Raw genomic sequence first — 21,714 nt, 5'->3', positions numbered from 1 at the left:
GATTCGTTTGAGCAAAATTAAAATGTAAAATAAGCAATTTGTAGTTTCCAAATATATGCTGATTTTACACCTCAGGCTGTCTACTAACAACAGTAGTGAAGTGACATAGACGTAGACAGCTGAATTCTGTGGGGACCCTCCTGTTAAGTTGGTGGTCCTGAGAGGGCTAAACTGTCTGCTTACAAACCCCTCTGATGTGTGGCACCACAGGACTTACTTATGCTCTCCTTCATGCTCTCCCCTTCTCTCGTTCTTCACTCCAGAGTGATAATCTGCTCTGCTACTTGACTGTCCAGGAAACGCTGACCTACACTGCCCGGCTGGCACTTCAGAAACACTCCGTGGAGTCCATCCGCAAGAAGGTAATGCGGCCGTTCACTAAGTCGGCCTTCGTCACTCTTGCCTTTTTTTTCCCCCTGAGATTTGAAGTGACAATCATTGAGAGGCAAGATGGAAAAATCATCTAGCTGCCCCTCTCCTGTAACCTGATTATCCCTGGGGTGCTGTGTCTGCCCACTCCTCATTGTCCAACTGCAGTTCACAGCCCTGGTGAAAGGCTTGTCCACACTGAGTGTTATGTGTTGTGTGGGCAGGTGGACTCCGTGATGGCTGAACTTAGCCTGAGCCACGTGGCGGGGACGGTGATTGGTGGACGCAGCTTCTCTGGAATTTCTGGTGGCGAACGACGGCGTGTCTCTATTGCTGCTCAGCTGCTTCAGGATCCAAGTATGTGATACGACTGTGTTCTCCGATGTTAATAACTTCTTTTTGTTTTCAGAAGGTTGGCCTTACAGATCAGTCAATGTAGGGTTTGCTGCCCTGTCTGTCACCTGGGAAAAGGTCAATGGGCTCTAAACACACAATTACGTGAAAAAAGTTGTAAGCAGGAGCACCAGCAATGGCCTCCCAAAGTAATACTGAAGAGTAACACTGCATAGGATTTACTAAACAGCTGGAATATTATTAAATGGGGGTCTCTATAAACAAGATAGATAGATAGATAGATAGATAGATAGATAGATAGATAGATAGATAGATACTTTATTAATCCCAAGGGGAAATTCACATACTCCAGCAGCAGCATACTGATAAATAAAATATTAAATTAAAGAGTGATAACAATGCAAGTATACAGACAGTAACTTTGTATAATGTTAATGTTTACAGAAGTTACTTCTGTTGGTATTAAGCAATTAAAAAATTCAATCGTCATCAGTATAGTATAAGTAAACTGGGGATACGTGAGGAAATAACCGGTCTGTTTTAGTATTACCTAACAGCAGTGGTGAAAGCTCAGCTCTCTGAGTATTGTGAACGTACAAGAGGCCCCGAGGGATTAAATGACCACCAAGCACAAAACGCTACAGAAAACAAAAAGGCTGCAATCAGGAGATAACTGCTAACTGGGAGTCTCTTACCAATGAGGAGTCTGCTGTAAAAATGACAATGTCGCATTCAGCAACCCAACGTAGGACGGACACACATATCACACTTGGAGCTGTGTCTTCTTACCCAAATAAATGGCTACTATCTTAAGATTATAGGACAGTAGCCTAGCCTCACGTAAGACCACTGAGGTGGGTTCTCCCATGCCAATAAAGCACCAACAGTTATCTAAAGGATTACTTACAGAAACGAACACCACTAGTCAAAAGGAGTTAGCACTGTAAAATCAAAAGGTGTTAATGCAACAAACCTTCACTCTAAGTCACAGGTGTCGAACTCCTGGCCTGGAGGGCCTCAGCGGCTGCAGGTTTTCATTCTATCCATCTTCTTCATTAGTGACCTGTTTTTGCTGCTAATTAACTTCCTTTGCCTTAATTTTAATTAACTTGACTCAGACCCCTTAGTTGTTTCTTTTTCCTTAATTAGCAGCCAAACAATAGCGAGACACAAAACAAGCCGCCACATGACCAGCTCACCTGTGCCCATCACACAATACCTGAAAATAAAGAAAGGTGAAGGTCTCAGTAAGGTTGATCTCTCAACTCACCAAAACATTTTGATGGTGGTTTTAGAAAAAAACAGAAAATCAACAGTTTTGGAAATGTCTGCTGTGGCAGAATGAGAGCAGCAATAACCGATGGAATTAAATAACGGGTTTAATTAACAGCAAGAATCGGTTTCTCCTTAAGAAAGGGATTGGAGTGAAATTGGTTGGAGTTTCAAGCCCTAATTTAGCTGTTGGCTTGTTTCACATCTCATTTCTCTTTGGCTATCATTTAATGAAGAAACAAATCAATTCCTGCGGTGGGCTGGCGCCCTGCCCGGGGTTTGTTTCCTGCCTTGCGCCCTGTGCTGGCTGGGATTGGCTCCAGCAGACCCTCGTGACCCTGTGTTAGGATATAGTGGGTTGGAAAAAAGACTGACTGACTAATTGATCAATTCAGAGAACCGAATCTTTAAAAACAGGGGTATTAAAATGAAGGGAAAACAGTTTAATTTGCTGTGAAAACTGGCCACTGATTAGGAAAAGGGTTAGAATGAAAACCTGCAGCCACTGCGTCTCACCAGGACCAGAGCTGGACACCCCTGCTCGAAGTATTAATAAATGAGGGTCACACAAGCAACGTGTTATGTGTTGATTGGCACATACAAGCAAGAATTTAATTGTACACCTGATAATAACCAAACAAACCTACAGCGCTGGTCCACCACTCATGTACAGCGTCAAGGGGAGGCTGGGTATCACTGATTATATTAAAATGGGAACAACCGTGGCTGTGGGATTCAAACCAAGGACCCTGAATCTGTGGGGCCGCCCTAGTAAATCAAAGCACTCTGTACAGTGTTTATAAAGAGTATTCACCCGCCTGACAGTTACCACAATTTAATATCAAAAGGAAAACAGATCTTTGCAAAGTGGTCCAAATTAATTACAAATATATAAAATGCAACTTAACTGATCACATGAATACTTTGCTTACTTGAATGGGCATATTGATTTATAATGATAATAGTTGGGCAGGAGCAGAGCGGTACCTGCTGGCAGAGTTGGTGCTGTGTGTGAGACGCTGTTGATAGTGGACTTGTAAACACTGTAGGACTCTGGATTAGTTCCTTGTGGGATGTATTGAATTTTCCTAATCTTAAAATAATACTCTACATGTAGCTCCCATTGTAAAATGGTATGTGGGTTAGGAAAGGGCAAGGTGGTATCACGACGAGCGTTATCATGAAAATGGGCTTGATGAGCAACGGTCTTTCATTTGGTATTAAACTAAGGAGACCAGTTAGTGGATGATGACCTGTGATGTTTGTCACTTAAATACACACCTGACAGGCGGGGGGCTCAGCTCTTGTGGGTTTACTGAACAGCAGCAGCGTCATACAGTCGGAGCTGACCCAACATAACTCTCTCGCAATCACTGAAAAGGACATCCATCCATTATCCAACCCGCTATATCCTAACTACAGGGTCACGGGGGTCTGCTGGAGCCAATCCCAGCCAACACGGCGCAAGGCAGGAAACAAACCCCGGGCAGGGCGCCAGCCCACCGCAGGGCACACACACACACACAGACACCAAGCACACACTAGGAACAATTTGGAATCTCCAATCCACCTAACCTGCATGTCTTTGGACTGTGGGAGGAAACTCACACGGACACGGGGAGAACATGCAAATTCCACGCAAGGAGGACCCGGGAAGCGAACCCATGTCTCCTTACTGCGAGGCAGCAGCGCTACCCACTGTGCTGCCTGAAAAGGACATTCATAGGGAAATAAGGACTGACTGAAGAAAAATTACAAAAGCTGTTATTGATACAGTATGTAAAGTCACAATATGGAAGTCAGACCTCATAGTGATTAGGCAGCATGGGGACCCTCAGCCCTAAAGAAGACACTCGGAGTCTCAGGGCAGGCAGCAGAATCAAGAATTATTGTATGGCGCACATACAGGCTCACTTCAGACGGGAAATGAGTGAGCAGCCACAGGCATCTCTTATATTTATTATACAAGTCATTATTCATCTTCATCTGACTCCTATCATTCCTCTATTTAATTCCATCATTATTTCTCAGCTGAGGGGGTGTCAAACCAGTCTCTGTCCATCATGTCTGTCTGACAAGGCCTACCTCTACTCCTCACTAGCTCGGCACTCGCTGCCATTATTTACAGCCACAGAGTTCACATTCCCTGTCTATGCAAGGGGCCCATCCTTCTCCAGCTCTCCTGCACGCCTGACCTTTGGCTTATGAACTTGTTAGTTTCTAGCCCATACAGAATAATAAAAAATATGTAGGCATAAATCGTTTAATTCCTAACTCTTACATCTTAATGCTTAGTAAAATATAGTTTACTTTTCTCATGTGTTTATAATACTTTTCTAATACGTAGAGATTACCAATTTTAAGAATACTAAGGGGCTTTGCCCCCTGCTCACTTTGCTTGCCCACCCCGTCCCATGAGGTGCGCCATGCTCCAGCCACTTCACGTCTTGGCTGCTTGCGTTATCGGTGTTGGGTTTGTTGCTGAATGCACGCTAAGGAGATGCGGTCTGATCATCTGCTGCCGCCGAGCTGCGTGTTCTGCTTGTTGTGCTGCGCGTCAATCACTTTTGTCTCAATGCCTTGTCTCGCGTGACGTTAAAGTGTCTCTCATGGGACTTCAAATTGTCTTCCAAGAAGATCATGTATCGTCTCCTTCCAAGCCTTCAAAGATTTTTTTTTTTTTATAATAGAGAGACATTTTTCTATAATAGAACTGATTTTCTTAAAAGGAGATTCTTATCGAGATTAAATACTGCAATGTAATGCTTATCACTGAACGAGGGTCTCCTACACCCAAATCCACTGATATCTTTGTATTACTAAGCAATAACCCATCACAGAAATAAAAGTTAAATATAGTATGAGAAACAGTGCTTTTTCTAAAAATAAAATGCACCTTTTCATCTTTACTGAAAAAACATTTTATATAGAAGTAAAAGTTCTCTACTCTGTGCAAAAACATTCAAATTAAATTACTTAAATAACACAGCATTGCAGTAAGCCTAGTGCTGCAAGATAGGAGTACAACACCGCTACCTAAACACCAACACACTACAAAGACATCAGATGACACGGATACTTAGGGTTAGTGTCACCAGCAACAGGTCACCCAGGGTCCTCTCATGGACAGGCTGGCAGCAAACTCAAAGCTTGGGAGCAGCTGAGCCAGTGGAGCTAAAGGAGACCCCCATGTTCAGCTAACAAGCGGCCTGTCACCATATTCAGAGTTAGAGGTGATGCAGTAGGAAGTAATCCGTTGTGTAGTCTAATTACACGTATCAGTTAAAAAGCAATGGAACACGTCATACTTGAAATTCTCATCATTGCAGGACATTTACTGACTTAACTACAAGGTCGTTACTTGTGTTACATGTGTTTCTGTGTAAATGTTGTAAACGTCTTGAATTTCCTCTCACATAACATCTGAAGAGGCAAGTGTGGCTGCTCAGTCTGCATCTCCTGCCTGATTTGCACTGTTTAATGTACTCAACGCCAGTGTTTAAAAATTGTACAACAACAGAGATGGGTGATACTTTAGGACATTATAAAGTAGTTTATTTTACTTTGCAAATATATTGAGATCAACTTTTTATTGACTAAGAATTCAAGATTTTGAGTCTTGCTTTAAAAGATGATGTCAAAACACCAGTAATTCTCAGCCCATTGTTTATAAACACAAGAAGTTGAACACGTATGTACCATGTCCTGAGGAATTATCAACAGATGTGCTTTAATTACAATAAATGTGTCCGTTCCCCGGTAAAGTGTCCTCCAAGCTGCTACTACTTAATTTATTTGAATTTCTAGAACATTTCAGGTTATATGCTTTCAATAAAGACCAACGCCAAGGTTCTAGCTCCCTTAGTTTGCAAGTAATCAAGTTACAAATTTACAAACCTTAGTATTTTTTATATACAGTATTATATATGGTTGAAATAGTTTATGATCTGCTCCTCACAAACTGAGGGCACCGTGGCGGATGTTAGCAGATTGCTGACCAACCACAAGCGTTACCTGGTAGGTAACCACCCATACAATCAGACTGTGACACAGACTACGAATGCCGTGAAAGTATTATATATATATATATATACCAGCAAGCCTGCAATTCTCAAAAGAATCGCAAATCCAAGAATGGCAATCACTTTCTGTTCCCTCCGATACTTGGAGGGATGAAATATCATGGAGGGTGGGTGCGTCCTGGGAAAGTTCATTTAATTAAATAAACATATTTGTACTAAAGCAGTTTCTTTTTGGAGCTGTGACACTGTGGTTCTGGTGTTTCAGAAGTGCGTTGTAGGCGCCTTCATTTATTGTTTTTATTCATGCAGTCTCTTTTCTGTTTTTCTATGGATGTGTCGTCAGCGAGAACTCGTTTGCTGACGGCGGCGGATTCATGTGCTGAAGTGACCATGGCGGCGGATCCAGTGCGGTGGTGTGGGCGGTCGCGTTCGGGCGGCTATACAACCTGGCGTGCACGCTTTACCTCAGGTTTAGTTCACAGGTCGTAGCCATGGTAAAGTTTTCATTTAATTAAATAAACATATTTGTACTAAAGCGGTTTCTTTGTGTGGGCGCCTTCGTTCATTGTTTTTATCCATACGGGCTCGTTTACAGGTCGTAGCCAAACGGGCTTATGTTTGTATTACTAATCGTTGAACTCCTTCCATTTGGAGCTGTGACTCCTAGCCTTCGTGTATTGTTTTTATCCATGTGGTCTCGTCTTTGTTGTTCTGTGGCTGTGTCGTTTGGTAGTAGTTGTTTACTGTTAGGAAGCATACTCCAACTTACACACACTGACTGCTGGCATAGTGGATTAGAGCAGGTGTAGTGTAAAGGTTGTGGTGTTTGGGCGCCACGCACTGACTCTGGGAACTACAGGCTCAGTTTTTGCTTCTGGTGTGTCTGAAGTGCGTTGCAGGAGCCTCCGTGTATTGTTTTTATCCATGCGGTCTCGTCTTTGTTGTTCTGTGGCTATGTCGTTAGGTAGACGTCGTTTACTGTTAGGAATCATAATTTAACTTACTTGTAATACTGAATTACCGTCATGTGATCCAAATATGCCACACTGACTGCTGGCACAGTGGATTAGAGCAAGTTTAGTTTACAGGTTGTGTTGTTTGGGCGCCACCTACCGACTCTGGGAAGCCGCTGGTTTTGACTCTGGGGCGCCGAGGCACTGTGTGCATGCGCTTCGGTGTGTCCGCCGTGCATAAATTAAACTGTCGTTTAGTAATATATAATCTATATCTATATATATAAAATCCCAATGTGCGTCCAGGTGTCCGTGTGTGGGTGTCTTCTGATGAAGTGTGCATGCGCAGGGCACGGTGCGATGCGCGATATTACTGTCAGAGAAAGTTAGAGGCGTTTTACGGAAATACAAACCAGTATTACTGCGAGAGGAAGTTAAAGGTACACAATACAGTTACGCATATTACAGCCACATACAAGCCAGTATTACTGTCAGAGGAGATTAAAGGCATATTACTGACGCGCACGCCTGTATTACCGCCAGAGAAAATAAAGGTATATTACGGACGTACAAGCCAGCGGACGTACAAGACGGTATCCTTCAATAAGGGCGCGCACAGGCATCCTTCAATAAGGGCGCGCACAAAAAGGCGAGCCTCAAAAGGGCGACCTCAATTGGGCGCAGTGAATAAAGGCGCGCGTAAATAAAGATCTGCACTTTTGTTGCTCTTCACATATTCCAGAGCCATTTGAACTACATTATCTACGAACGCCTTTATTCGCCGCGCTCAATTGAGGTCGCCCTTTTGAAGCTCGCCTTTTTGTGCGCGCCCTTATTGAATAGAGCCGTACAAGACAGTATTACTGTCACAGAAAATTAAAGACACACAATACACGGCGGCAGCCCACGAAGAACGGTCAGCTCAGCAAGTAAACATCAACAAAAGAAAGGCTGAAAGAAAGAAAAATACGACCAACAAAAAGAATGAGGTCAAAGTCCCTTGCCATTTAATATAGACTGTTCCTACTAATGTTTATGCACTACTGTTCTAGCGCCCGTTATTGTAACAGGCTAAATGACTAGTATATATATATATATATATATATATATATATATATATATATATATATATATATATATATATATATCTATCTATCTATCTATCTATATTATATATCTATCTATCTATCTATATTATATATATATATATATATATATATATATATATATATATATATATATATATATATATATATATATATATATATATATATATATATATGATGTGTGACAATTTAATTCCTGGAATGGCTGTGCAGCGTCACCCGTGACGTAATTTGAAATCACACGAGTATTCGTGTTTCAACACGTTTGAACTAATACATGTATAAATTGCATGCTGATACAGTCAATTGTTAGTTAGCTATTGGGAAGGTAATAGATATCTGTGTGTTCACTTTGGTGTAAAAATAGGTGATCGAAATTTACAACAATGTACGGGTATTAATATTAAAGTTTGTGTGAAAATCTGCAAATGCGCTACTGAAACATTACAAACTGTTGAAAGTGGCATATGGTGAACATGCTATGAAAAAGTCAAGTGTGTTTGAGTGGCATAAGAGGTTCAAAGATGGGCGAGAAGATGTGACGGATGACCCCAGAAGTGGACAGCCAAAAACAACAATGACGGACGTTAATACGTATTGAAAATGAGCTCTAGGCCTGCTTCGAGAAATGGGAACGCCATTTAAGTCAGTGTATAGATGCACAAGGGGAGTACATTGAAGGCGACAGTAGCCACCAGTGTACAGTTCCACATGTATATTTTTTAAAGGTGCGTTCTGGGAATTAAACTGGCACACCTTGTATGTGTGTGTGTGTGTGTGTATATATTATATATATATATATATATATATATATATATATATATATATATATATATATATATATATATATATATATATATATATATATATACATATATAAAATATAGCATATATATATACACACACACACATACTGTATATTATATACAGTAATCCCTCGCTACTTCGCGGTTCACTTTTCGCGGATTCGCGGATTTTATATGTAAGCATATCTAAATACATAACGCGGATTTTTCGCTGCTTCGCGGGTTTCTGCGGACAATGGGTCTGTTTACTTGCTTCCTCAGTTGGTTTGCCCAGTTGATTTCATACAAGAGATGCTATTGGCGGATGGCTGAGAAGCTACCCAATCACAGCACGCAGTTAAGTTCCTGTGTGCTGCTGATTGGCTCAGCGACGGAGTGTTGCATTAACCAGGAAGTCTCATCTCACTCATTCATCATTAACGTGCTCCTGCTTCAGGGGCCGTGTCCAAGCACCAACAGAAGATGCAAATGATTGCAGAAAAGGTAAAAGTTTTGGATATGTTGAAGGAAGGGAACAGCTACACCGCTGCAGGACATCGATTCTCTTTATTTAAAAAGGAGGAAAAGCATATAAGATCTACGGCCGCAGTGTCCTTTAACCAGGGTGCAAAACGAGTTGCAAGTGGACGTGATAAGGCAGTAGTCTGGATGGAATCTGCTTTAGGAATCTTTGCAACAAGGTCGACGACGTCATGACCGCCTACAAGCTGCTACGTGTACTTCGCTATACAGTAAGTGTAAACTTATCTACCGATTTCATATTGCTTAGCAGTTGTCCCTGTTTTTAATAGAGTAAATGGTGGGTTGTAAACAATACAGGGAGGGTTTAAAAACGTCCAAATACACGTTAAATAATTAAATAAATATGGTGTCCCTACTTCACGGAAATTCAGTTATCGCGGTTGGCCTTGGAACCTATCTCCCGCGATAAGTGAGGGATTACTGTGTGTGTATATATATATATATATATATATATATATATATATATATATACACACACATACAGTAGCGGTACCCCGCGGCTCTGCCCACATAGTAGTGAAACAGGACAAACTTTAAAATCAATAAACAAACTAGCTAGGCGGAAGCAAGGTAGGCACCAACACATGAGAGAGGTAGAGCGACTCGAACAGAGGCTGGCCCGTGATTAAGGAGGGCCCCACCTGGCTCCCCACTCCTGATGTCACGCTTCCACCTCCCTTCGGCCTACAGCCGGATAAGCGTGAATATATCGCTCCTGCAAGTGAACTATAAATATTAGTGCGATGAAAGAAGTCTCAAAATCAACCTAAATCCGTTAAGTAGTTCTCTTGTGAAAAGCAGACAGAAAGACAGACTTTGGATGTTATATATAGAGAGATATCCTACTATATAAAAGCGGTCGGGATTGTCCTTCCGTCCCGTGAGTGCAAAGCGTAGCGGTATTCCGCTTATCACAGACTTACTACTTGTGGCTTGCAGTACGAAGCGACGCGATGTGAGCAGAGTTCTGGTGCTCCCATCGTTCCCTTGCTTTTGTGCGCAATGCACTGGAAAAATAGACAAAATTATATCTCTGGAAATAACTAATGTTGATGGAGTACAAATGCCTCACCGCGTAGTAAATATCAGGGGAGATGGTGCTTGCTTATTCTCATCTATAGCTTATTTAGTGTATGAAACTCCGTCTTTAGTGGTACAGATTCGGGCTGACATTGTACGACATGTTTTAAGTAATTGGTCAAGGTTTCAGCCATTTACAATGAAGCCGTCAGGAATCTCTTATACAAATGAGCTTCAGTATCTCACTGAAATGTCAAAGTCTCAAACTTATGGTACCATTTCTGAGCTAATGGCAGCGGGAGAGTTGTTCCCCTATGAGTTTCAAGTATATTATTATGGAGTCCTACACTCCAAGTTTGGACAGGCACTCGAGGGGATAAAAAAACTTAGGTTTTCAGGAGATGTTATGAATGGGCACTTTGATGTTCTCATTCCCTACACTTACATGCCTGATGTACACATGGAGCGCACACAAATTGAGGATAAAAGTCGGTTGCCTTAAAAGGCGGGTGAGCCTAGTATATATTATATATAGATAGTGGGGTTTTAAAGTACAGAGAATCTAACTCTGAGGTCTGTTGTTGTGTTTTTTTCTTATCTCCTGTCAAAGTTGAATTGTTGTGAACAGTGACGCCATTTTGTTTACGCCACATGTGCCGCTATTCTAAGAACATTGTGCTGGTTTTTGCCATGGGAACCCGTTCCTGAATTCCACAGGATGCGCTCGTCAGTAATTAATTCCAAGGGGTCCGAGCTTGATGAATAGTGACCCTTTACTTGGCGATAAACCTTTCTTCTGTATTTCTGGTGATGAATCCCAAATCATTCTGGGCTCTGATGAAAGGCTCTTTCTGATTCCTGGTTGTGAATTTATTTTTGTTTTTTTTTTTTTTGGTCATTTGCATTTTTTGACCTCTGCCTGTTTAGGTAGAACGCGTCTGTGTTGCCTCATTGTATTTTACATCACATAGATTAGTAACTCCTTTATAAATAATGCAGCAGCAGTACTGCCTCATGTATAGAGTAAAGTTAAAGTCTTACTTACGAGCCCGACCAGCATTCAACATCATGTCACCACTTTCCAGCATCTCGATAAACACTAATGTATTAAAATACACAATATTACTTATTTGATAACTTTTTCAATTGCAAAGCATCTGAACTGCTGAACTGGAGTCACCTCAGCCATTAAAATGGAGTTCTCTCCATCCTTACAAAAATAAGCTCACAGGACAAATAAAATGTGTCACCCCTGGCTAAATCTTATCTAATAGCACACAACTTCTACATGAGATCAAAGAACATCTGCACTTTGTCTGGCATGGACACCACCAGTTTGCAAAATCAATTTTCATCCAACACCAAGTCTCGCAGTATGGTCAGATTGGTCTGATGACTCTGATTGTGTTTCGCTCGAAACAATACCACAGATTTTCAATGTGATTTAAATTTGGGGATTTTGTGGGTCAGTCTAAGTGCGAGAATGTTTCAGAATGTTATTCGTGCCAATCGGATTAGACATTCAGTGTTCACCCTGGTGATGAAGCACAAAATTTAACGCTTGGTCTTCCACAAGCACAATGTAGCCCTTCTGGTTCAAGTGCATTATCACTTCAACCAAAAGACCTGAAACACCCCCAGAACATCAGAGAGCGGGCTCCTGCTCCGAAACAGCAGCTTGCACACAGTCCACATGAAATGCCTCACATGGTTTCCCATCATGGTACCCATCATTCGAGTAAAAGCAGAGTCGTAAAGACCAGATAATGTGTTCGTAGGCGTCAGCAGTCTGTGCCCACTGTTAACTGAGCAGCTTTGTAAAGGGGCCTCTCCTGTGGTACTCTGCTCCACTGCTGGACAGTATGTTTTGACATACCTGCAAAGCCGTCAACTTCCTGAACGCAGTAACCCCTTATCTGCCAATCATTCACATCTGTCATGTGACTCATTTTTCACAGGGAGAACCAAGCACACTGGTCACTGCAGAAACCCCATAGCACTCAACACAGATATTTGTACAACGGTACTCATACTGGGGGTGTCCGCTGTTGGTGTCTCAAGTATGTATGTATCGCCTCTTACACAGACGGGGTGAGCTTACACCTATGCTACAAGGGTCTTTTCTGCCGTCTATGCTCTTTTTGGTCCCAGTCCCTGCCATGGAAAAATAATCTGACAGTATGCTGCTGCCACCACCCTGCTTCACTGTTGGAATTTTATTGTGCAGGTGAAGAGTGGTGCTTGGTTTCCTCCAGACATTATGTCTGAACTCAGGCCAAACAGTTCAGTCTTGTTTCTCATCATTTGCGAGGGGCTTTAGGTGCCTCTAAGCAAACTCAAAGTGGGTCTTCGTGCATCATCTGGCCACTTTACCATAAAGCCCATCTCGGTAGAGTGTTGGTTGTCCTTCTAGAAGTTTCCCTCATTTCTGCACATTTTTTGGATTTAAGCCACTGTGACCATCGAGTTCTTGGTAGCTACCCTCACCAAGTGCCTTGTTCCACGACTGTTCAGTATGGCTAGGCAGACAACTCTAAGCAGAGATGTAGTTGTTCCAGACCTCTTCTATGTAAGAATGATTGAGTGACTGCACTTTTGGGACCCTTTACTGCTACACTTTTTTTGTAGCCTTCCCGAGGTCTATGCCTTGACACAATCCTGCCTTTGAGCTCTGAAGGTGATTCCTTTGACCTCACGACTTGCTCGCTGCTCCGATGTACATTGTTAATGGTGGGGTCTTCTGTAGACAGGGGTGTACCTTTCCTAGTTATGTGTAATCAACTGAATTGACCCCCAGGTGGGCTCCAATATCTCAATGATGGTCCATTAAATGACATGTACCTGAGCCAGATTTCAGGTGCCATAGCCAAGGGTCTGAATACTTGTGTCACTTAGGTCATCCAGCTTTTTATTTTTAATGATTTTGACAACATTGCTAAAATCACGTTTTGCTCGTCATTGTAGCATCTGGTCATTTTTAGCACAAGGATAAACCATAACAAGATGTGATAAAAGTGAAGGGACTCGTGTACATTCTGAAGACACACTATATAAGCTTTACAACTACAACGTGCTTGGTTTCCTCCATTATGTCTGAACTGAGGCCAAACAGTTCAGTCTTGTTTCTCATCGTTTGCGAGGGCTTTAGGTTGGTGTCTCAAGTACTGTATGTATCACCTCTTACACAGACGGGGACTCATTTTATGCTACGAGGGTCTTTTTTGCCGTCTGTGCTGTTTTCGGTATTATTAATGCCTACTGAAAACGTTAAACGCTCACAAAAGAACACAGGTTTTTCTGTCAAAGTTATTCACCCACTCTTAGTATTTCTGAAAGGGGGCAATCTCAATAAAATAAAAGACCCCCAACAAGGATGTTCGATACACATAAAGCACATACCTGCCTTATAAAAGAGTGAAAAGGGAAGCCACGACAAGTGTTGAAAGCAAAATGACCGTGTAGATGTTCAGCACTGCCCTCTTAGTGATACAGTATCACCAATTAACTGCATCCAATAGCAATAAAGGTGGCGTACTCTGAATAAAGATCCAAAATCTCCTATTTAAAAAAAAAAAAAAGGACAAAGTTAGGTTTGCATAGGTGGACATGTAATCTGTCTGAACAGCGTGTCGCTACAGCAGCACTTTACAGCACATGAAATGAACACACACACTGCGCTGTGAGTGGCATCAAGAGTGTAACAGCATGGCAGCAAATCCACAAGACGCCTAACAGAAAAAAAAAAGACACTTTCGAAGGGATTTGCAGAAAGGTAAAACTGTGCAAACATCATTTTGAAAATGTACAAAGGCGTCTTTGAAATTGCTAAATGGTATTTGAAGAACCTTCTGGGTTTTATGGCCTGCTGAAAGGAAAGAGTTTATACTGTCAGGGGATTTATTATCCTTACCAAGCTGGCAACCGAGGGGCTCTGATTGAGACGGCCGTGTTCCCGTCGAGTGGTTCTAGATGAAGTGAAAAAGGAATTATCAAAACAATTTTAATTGTCTTTGTCAGTTTCAAATATAATCTTTTAATTATTTTTAAATTGGAAACGACTTATCAGCACCTTTGCAGAGCCGGCAGGTGTTGCCGTCTCTGCTCCCGAGTGACCCCTGTGTCCCTTCTTCTCTCTGCAGAGCTCATTTTACTGGATGAGCCGACCACAGGCCTGGACAGCATGACGGCCAATCAGATTGTAGTCCTGCTTTCGGAGTTGGCCCAAAAAGATCGGATTGTCATCGTCTCCATCCACCAGCCCAGATCCGAGCTGTTCAGAGTAAGGACCATCTGGGGCTTCGTAGGGTCAGATGTTCAAATGTTATGGTGGGGTATGATGCTGGACGGTCAAACAAGTCTTGTGCTCTCCTTAGGTCTTTAATCAGATCGCCATCATGAGCTGCGGTGAACTAGTGTTTTGTGGCCAGCCGGAGGAAATGGTTAACTTTTTCAGTAGCTGTGGGTATGAGTGTCCGGAGTATTGCAACCCCTTCGATTTGTATGGTAAGCTGATTGGGCCTTTCACTCACTCAGGTCATTGCAACCTCTAGAGCGCTGAAGGTTTTTGCTGTCGCTCTGTCAGACTGAAGCCATAACTCTGCTAGTACAGAGAGGTACAGACTCACCAAAGTAAACCAGTAGACAGATCACTGGATGGCCTGGCCCCACAGGCCACTAGGCAGAACTCTCGATATCTGTTTCACTTTGGAATGTTTGGAGATTTACCAGAGATTTCCCTGCTGGAGCATGCCAAAGAGGACAATGGCCCAAGTGGCTGCAGCCAGCTGGTCAAATATGAAAACTGGGCACACGTCCACACCTTCAAAATAAAGTTCATTCACAGGTGATCTTAACATAAACTGGCTCCAAACCAAGAAGCTGACCCTCACAGCATCCCTTACATTTCCTCTGATTCCCATTATATCCCTGTACACATCCCAGTTCACATTCTGATTCCTAGTTCTTCCTGGTCCACAATCCCAGTTTGAGCAATAAATGCCAGGGTGTTCCAGTGTGTCTGTAGACTGACAGGTACCACCATGCCTTGTGTCCTTTGACCGTGGATAGTTGGTTTATCAGGCTCTCCTAATCACACGTCTTAATCTCTTTCACAGTGGACCTCACTTCAGTTGACACGAGGAGCACAGAGCGAGAGGTTGAGACCTTCGACCGAGTCAAGGCCATCCGGTGTGCCTATGAGGAGTCCGACATTTATCAGCGCATGCTGGACAACATTGAGGGAGCACGGCAGCAGAGGGAGCGACATCCTGTCCCATTCAAAAGCAAAGAATCTCCCAGTGACCTGTGCAAATTGTTGGTCCTGCTCAGGTAACCTCTAGTAGACATAACCTCAATGGTGGTAGGAAGTGGAGTACTTTGACACCTACTTTTGAGCTCTGTTTCACCCTGCTGTTCATTTGGAGTGACAGAAAATACCGAATCTTGAGCATAAGGAACCCCAGGGTGGTTGGTGGTCTAAAGTTTCACCCAGTGTACAACACAAAGTCAGATGTCATTGAAATCTTCGACAGATTGGCAAGTGGAGAAACGATAGACGGCAGCCCAGGTGATGAAGATGCTTGTATTGCGTTTGGCAGACTGCATGGCTTTTCGGGGTCAGCAGAAGGCTGCCGCTTTTATATTTGAGTGGTTCTTCCAAGATGCTGGGTGGCTGCTGTTCGTGGGCATGAACAAATACAGAAGCTTTACAAAGTAGTCAGACCCTTTCACTTTCATCACATTTTGTCATGTTGCAGCCTTGTGCGAAAATCGTTACATTTTTCCCACATTAAGCAACACTCAATACCCCAGAATGACAAAGTGAAAACGGGATTTTAGATATTTGTGTTAAAAAACAAAAATCTAAAATATCGCATTTAAACAAGTATTCAGACTGTAAGAGCCAATCTTAGAAAGTTAATGCTTTAAGTTAAACTCGTATTAGTGTTTACTTAATTGGAATAGAATTTTCTCTCATAGCTATAAATTAGGGTATAGCCTTTCACCCCCCCGTAAGTTAATACGAGATAAAACCTTCTTAGCTATATCAGTAATACGGTGTGTGTCTTAATTAAGTCAGTTTGGAATTCGTCTCATTGCTCGCTGGACCGTTAGACCCGTTTGCAGTTTGTAAATGGGACAGGCAAGCAGTTTTCTGACCGTTTAGAAATGGTTTGACTATATGAGCAAATTTAGAGAAACGAACATGATAAATGTCATAAATGGAATTTTTATTTAAACAAGCACTTTGCTTTGCAATACCAACTTTTTCTCTAATTTTGTGTGAACTGCTTTAACTTGAATTTTTACTAAACCTTTAAAAACGAAGATATTTTGTCTGTAAAATCATTTCAACCTGTCACACTTTTGCCAAAATCCCATGAAGCAAACTAAAGCTGCAGAACTTTGGTAATTTTGGGTAAATGCAGCTACACAGACCCTTTACTCAGTAATTTGTTGAAGCCCTTTTGGCAGCAATTCTGGCCGGGTGGGTCTTCTTGGGTATGAGGTGACATGCTTCCCACACCTGGATTTGGGGATTTTCAGACTTTCTTCTCTGGTGATCCTCTCAAGCCCTGTCAGGTTGGATGGAGACCATCAGTGGATGACAGCCATTTTCAGGTCTCTCCAGCGATGCGTTTTTTGTTTTGTACTTAGGGTCTTTGTCTTGTTGCACGTGAACCGTCAGCACTGTTTGAGGTCTTGAGTGCTCTGGAGTAGGTTTTCATTAAGGGTACCTTTGCACTTTGGTCTGTCCACCTATCCCTCAACCCTGTCTAGTGTCCCAGTCCCTGCCATTGAAAAACAATCTGACATTATGCTGCTGCCACCACCCTGCTTCACTGTTGGAATTTTATTGTCCAGGTGATGAGTGGTGCTTGGTTTCCTCCAGACATTATGTCTGAACTCAGGCCAAACAGTTCAGTCTCGTTTCTCATCATTTGCGAGGGCTTTAGGTGCCTCTAAGGAAACTCAAAGTGGGTCTTCATGCATCATCTGCCCACTTTAACATAAAGCCCAGCTCAGTAGAGTGTTGGTTGTCCTTCTAGAAGTTTCCCTCATTTCTGCACGTGTTTTGGATTTAAGCCACTGTGACCATCGAGTTTTTGATAACAACCCTAACCAGGTGCCTTGTTCCACGACTGTTCAGTATGGCTAGGCAGCCAACTCTAAGGAGAGATGTAGTTGTTCCAGACCTCTTCTATGTAAGAATGATTGAGTGACTGCACTTTTGGGACCCTTTACTGCTACACTTTTTTTGGAGCCTTCCCGAGGTCTATGCCTTGACACAATCCTGCCTTTGAGCTCTGAAGGCGATTCCTTTGACCTCACGACTTGCTCGCTGCTCCGATGCACATTGTTAATGGTGGGGTCTTCTGTAGACAGAGGTGTACCTTTCCTAGTTCTGTGTAATCAACTGAATTGACCCCCAGGTGGGCTCCAACATCTCAATGATGATCCATTAAATGACATGTACCTGAGCCAGATTTCAGGTGCCATAGCCAACGGTCTGAATACTTGTGTCACTTAGGTCATCCAGCTTTTTATTTTTAATGATTTTGACAACATTGCTAAAATCATGTTTTGCTTGTCATTGTAGCATTTGGTCATTTTTAGCACAAGGATAAACCATAACAAGATGTGATAAAAGTGAAGGGACTCGTGTACATTCTGAAGACACACTATATAAGCTTTACAACTTTCATTATCTTCATCGTTTATTTGTATTTGTCTGGGCATTATACTGGGCATGGAAGAGGAAAAGGCCAATGTGTGAGCTATGGGTACAGTGATGTAAAACAAGAGGAAGCAAGTTAAAGGTACAGGAAAGTCACAAAGAGGTAGACGGCTACAGCTGCGGTGTGGTGAGGTGCAAATGGTGTCCATGGTCACAGGCACCAGAGGAACTAGAGGCAGATCCAATGTGGTGCCTCAGCTTTGAAGTGGTGGTCCACTCTACACATCGTAGGCCATGGTTTTGACTTTTTTTCTGTTGTCTGTGTACAGGCGAAACACGAAGAACCTGTTAAGGAACCGGATTGGCATCCTGATGCGTCTCTTCCAGAACCTGATCTTTGGGCTCTTTATAGCATTCTTTCTCATGAAACTACACGAGGACGTTTTGAAAGGTGCTATTCAAGACCGAATCGGTGTCATCTACCAGACCATGGGGGGCACACCATACACAGGGATGTTGAATGCAGTGGCTCTGTGTAAGTTCATCCTTTTTCTTTTAGTTCCCACGTAGCACCTGAAGTTTGAGCATTAGCTACTGCTGTACACCAAATTTTGCTGTTGTCCCTCCGCTTCCTTGAATTTATCAATTGTACAATGACAGCTTTTTCCTTCTGTTTCACAGTCCCAGCACTGAGGGCAATCAGTGATCAGGAAAGTGCCGATGGCCTGTATGAGAAATGGCACATGTTGGTGGCCTACATCATCCACATTCTGCCGCTCAGTGTCATCAGTGTGGTCTTCTTCACCACTTTCTTATACTGGTAAGAGCAACTCAAAGCACTTGCTCATAAAATCCTTAGCATACAAGGGGGTACCAGAAAATAACCGGAATTGAAAAAAAAAATTGTTTTTATAATTTTTACTTACTGAAACTTTAGTCTCCTTCAAAGTACTCTCTCCATGTGAATGAATGCACTTGTCCCAACGGTTTTCCCACTGGTGGGAACATCTTTGTATTGCTGAAGAGGAATGTTGTCCACTGCCTGCAGCGATTTTTCTTTGACTTCCTCCACAGTACAAAAACACTTTCCTTTGAGTTCTTTTTTCATATGCGGGAACACGAAAAAGTCGCACGGAGCAAAGATCAGGAGAGTAGGGAAGGTGGCACACAAGTCAATTTGGAAATCTCTTCAATAGTCCAATGACAATCGTCGCAAATTGCACTGCAAAAAATTTTTCAAGATTTTTGTTATTCCTAATTGTGGAAGGTTGGCCAGATCTTGGTTGGTCTTCAAGTGACATTTCTCCTCGTTTGAAGCATGAAAACCCCTTGTAGACCTGTGTTTTACTTAGGGCTTCCTTTTTAAAGATCAGTTACAAGCATCACTACAGTTTCAGTAGCTGTTTTCCTTAAGAGAAAACAAAATTAAAACTCAGACTCGCTGTTCTTTATGATCACCCATCACAGAAATCGCAGAACATGTTTAATAAGCACCAAGAAAAATACAGAATGCCGTACAGACAATACTGAGCAATGCCACTTGGCAGATTGTCACAGAATACAGTAAGTACGCTACACCTAGTGGCAAAATTTGAAACTAAGTCCAGATTGTGTGCCAGGTACAGATTCTGGTTATTTTTGGGTACCCCCTCGTATAAGGAAGACTGGGTATGTATGTCTGGTTGGCTAGGTGACAGGGACCTCTAGACAGTCTGTAACCCTTTGTGATGGGGGACCTCAATATAATGAGGTGAATGAAATGTATAACAGCCTGGTAACACCAGGGACTGTCTCAAAAACTATTTGACGGGGTATCTAAAATTATTGCTGCTGCCTCACAGCTCTAGTTTTGGGTTCAGATCTCGACCTGGTCATGCTCTATGTGGAGTTTCCTCATTCTCCCCATTTCTGTATAAATGGACGGCAGACTAACAAACAATACAACATTGGGCTGAGGTTGTGAATTCAGCCCTGTGGAGGCCTTGTCCTACACCAGCTCCCAACAATGAGACCGATTTCATCAAGTTTTGGAAAACGATGGATTATCCACAGCATAAATGTGTGGATCAATGGCCTAAATAGCCTGTTGGAGGTGTCTACGTGACAACCATCTATGCTGTCTGGAAGTCTATGCGATGGTGGGATGTTTTAGTTTGTTTTTTGTGCCCTGACTATTTCTTTGAATGTGTGATTTCCCTGCAGGACGGTGGGCATGTTCCCAGATTTGATCCGGTTCATCTGCTATACTGCAGTGGTTCTGGTACCCCATGTCGTAGGAGAACTGCTAGCTCTAGTTCTGCTAGGGATCATTCAAAATCCAAATATTGTCAACAGTGCCGTGGCCCTGTTCAACATTGCTGGCATTCTGGTAGGCTCTGGATTTCTTAGGTAAGTGAATATTTCAAAATCATTTTGCAATGATAATAGGGAGACATTAATTTTGGCTGGAAGGAGAGCAAAGCTGGGAGTAACCAGATGGCCGACAGTGGAGGAATTCAGCTGAGAGTGATCAAATGTCTAAAAAGTGAAAAACGTATCTGGTGATGAAAGAAAGGTGTGGGTTACCAACAACAGATGAACATCTCTGCCAATAAGAATTATACAGTAAGACATTCATTTTGGTTCCAAGTGACATGAAGTGGGCAGTATGAGCTAAGCTGGAAGCGACCAGATGTTTAAGAGCATCTGAAGACGATGAGCTAGCATGGAAATGCATGGTGATGAACATCTAAAGTTAACATATTTGTAATTGTGAAGTGAGATATTAACTTTGAAATGAAAAGCCAGTATGAGGAGAGCTAAGCTGGGAGTGACCAGGTGGTTAATAAAACTGAGTACAGTGACAATGGGCTAAAAAAAGAGGTGCATCGGGTGCTTGAAAGTGAAAAGTGTATTAGGTTTGATAGGAGTGACCATGAGGTTCATTCATACATCCATGTAAAGTGATCAGGACTTGGGGAGACAACGGGAGTGGGCAGGAAGAGGGCACTAAGAGAGCAACCAAAAACAACCAAGCTTGAAGGGACAAGGCGGTGGAAAACCAAACCGTAAATGGCTAAGCTGGTCATGATCAGGATGTCAACACAAATGTAAGCTTAGCTAGGAGTGTGCAGGTGTAGAACACATGAGGAGTGTTATGTAGAGTGAACTGAAGATTAATGCTGGAGACCAGCGATATAGGCAGATTAAGAGGTTAACCTATGAGGAGTGAAGCTGGGAGTGAACAGCAGGAGTGACCAGGGGTCAGCATGTGAGGACCAGTATATGGAATGACCAGACTGTTAAAATGTGAGAAGTGCTGTAAGGGTTGAACAGAAGAGAAGGGAGGAGTGAACAAGAGGTTAATAAATGATGAGCACAACTCAGGGTGACCAAGGAGATGACGCTTGCAGAAAACAGCTTGAAGTGAGTAGGAAATGTGCACAAAAGAATATCAGCATGTAGCAACTGGGACAGGGAGTGACAAGGACTGAATAAAAAGGCCACGCCTTGCGTCGTAAACTAAGCCAATCAATCCATGCGATTTTTGTGCCCAGATTAAGACAGACATTAGTAACACAGCTCAGTACTGAGACATCTGCTACTACAGTACACTGTGAATGGTGATGTTTT

At 42.5% G+C, this 21,714-nt stretch overlaps 1 protein-coding gene across 1 annotated transcript in view; it reads left to right on the top strand.

Annotated features, from left to right (window-relative positions):
- Nucleotides 1–21,714, top strand: part of abcg5 (ATP-binding cassette, sub-family G (WHITE), member 5) — a 33,748-nt gene that overhangs the window by 11,234 nt on the left and 800 nt on the right. Inside the window, exons 4-11 of the mRNA XM_028820835.2 lie at nucleotides 264–362; nucleotides 594–726; nucleotides 14,564–14,703; nucleotides 14,798–14,927; nucleotides 15,539–15,752; nucleotides 18,432–18,637; nucleotides 18,784–18,922; nucleotides 20,305–20,490. Of these exons, the coding sequence (XP_028676668.1) occupies nucleotides 264–362; nucleotides 594–726; nucleotides 14,564–14,703; nucleotides 14,798–14,927; nucleotides 15,539–15,752; nucleotides 18,432–18,637; nucleotides 18,784–18,922; nucleotides 20,305–20,490 (1,247 nt within the window). The remainder of the gene's footprint in view (nucleotides 1–263; nucleotides 363–593; nucleotides 727–14,563; nucleotides 14,704–14,797; nucleotides 14,928–15,538; nucleotides 15,753–18,431; nucleotides 18,638–18,783; nucleotides 18,923–20,304; nucleotides 20,491–21,714) is intronic.

The sequence above is a fragment of the Erpetoichthys calabaricus genome, chromosome 15 (assembly GCF_900747795.2).
Source record: "Erpetoichthys calabaricus chromosome 15, fErpCal1.3, whole genome shotgun sequence".
Classification (NCBI taxonomy): Eukaryota; Metazoa; Chordata; class Cladistia; order Polypteriformes; family Polypteridae; genus Erpetoichthys; species Erpetoichthys calabaricus.
The sequence above is the reverse complement of the archived record's forward strand: the minus strand, read 5'-3'. Positions and strand labels throughout refer to the sequence as shown.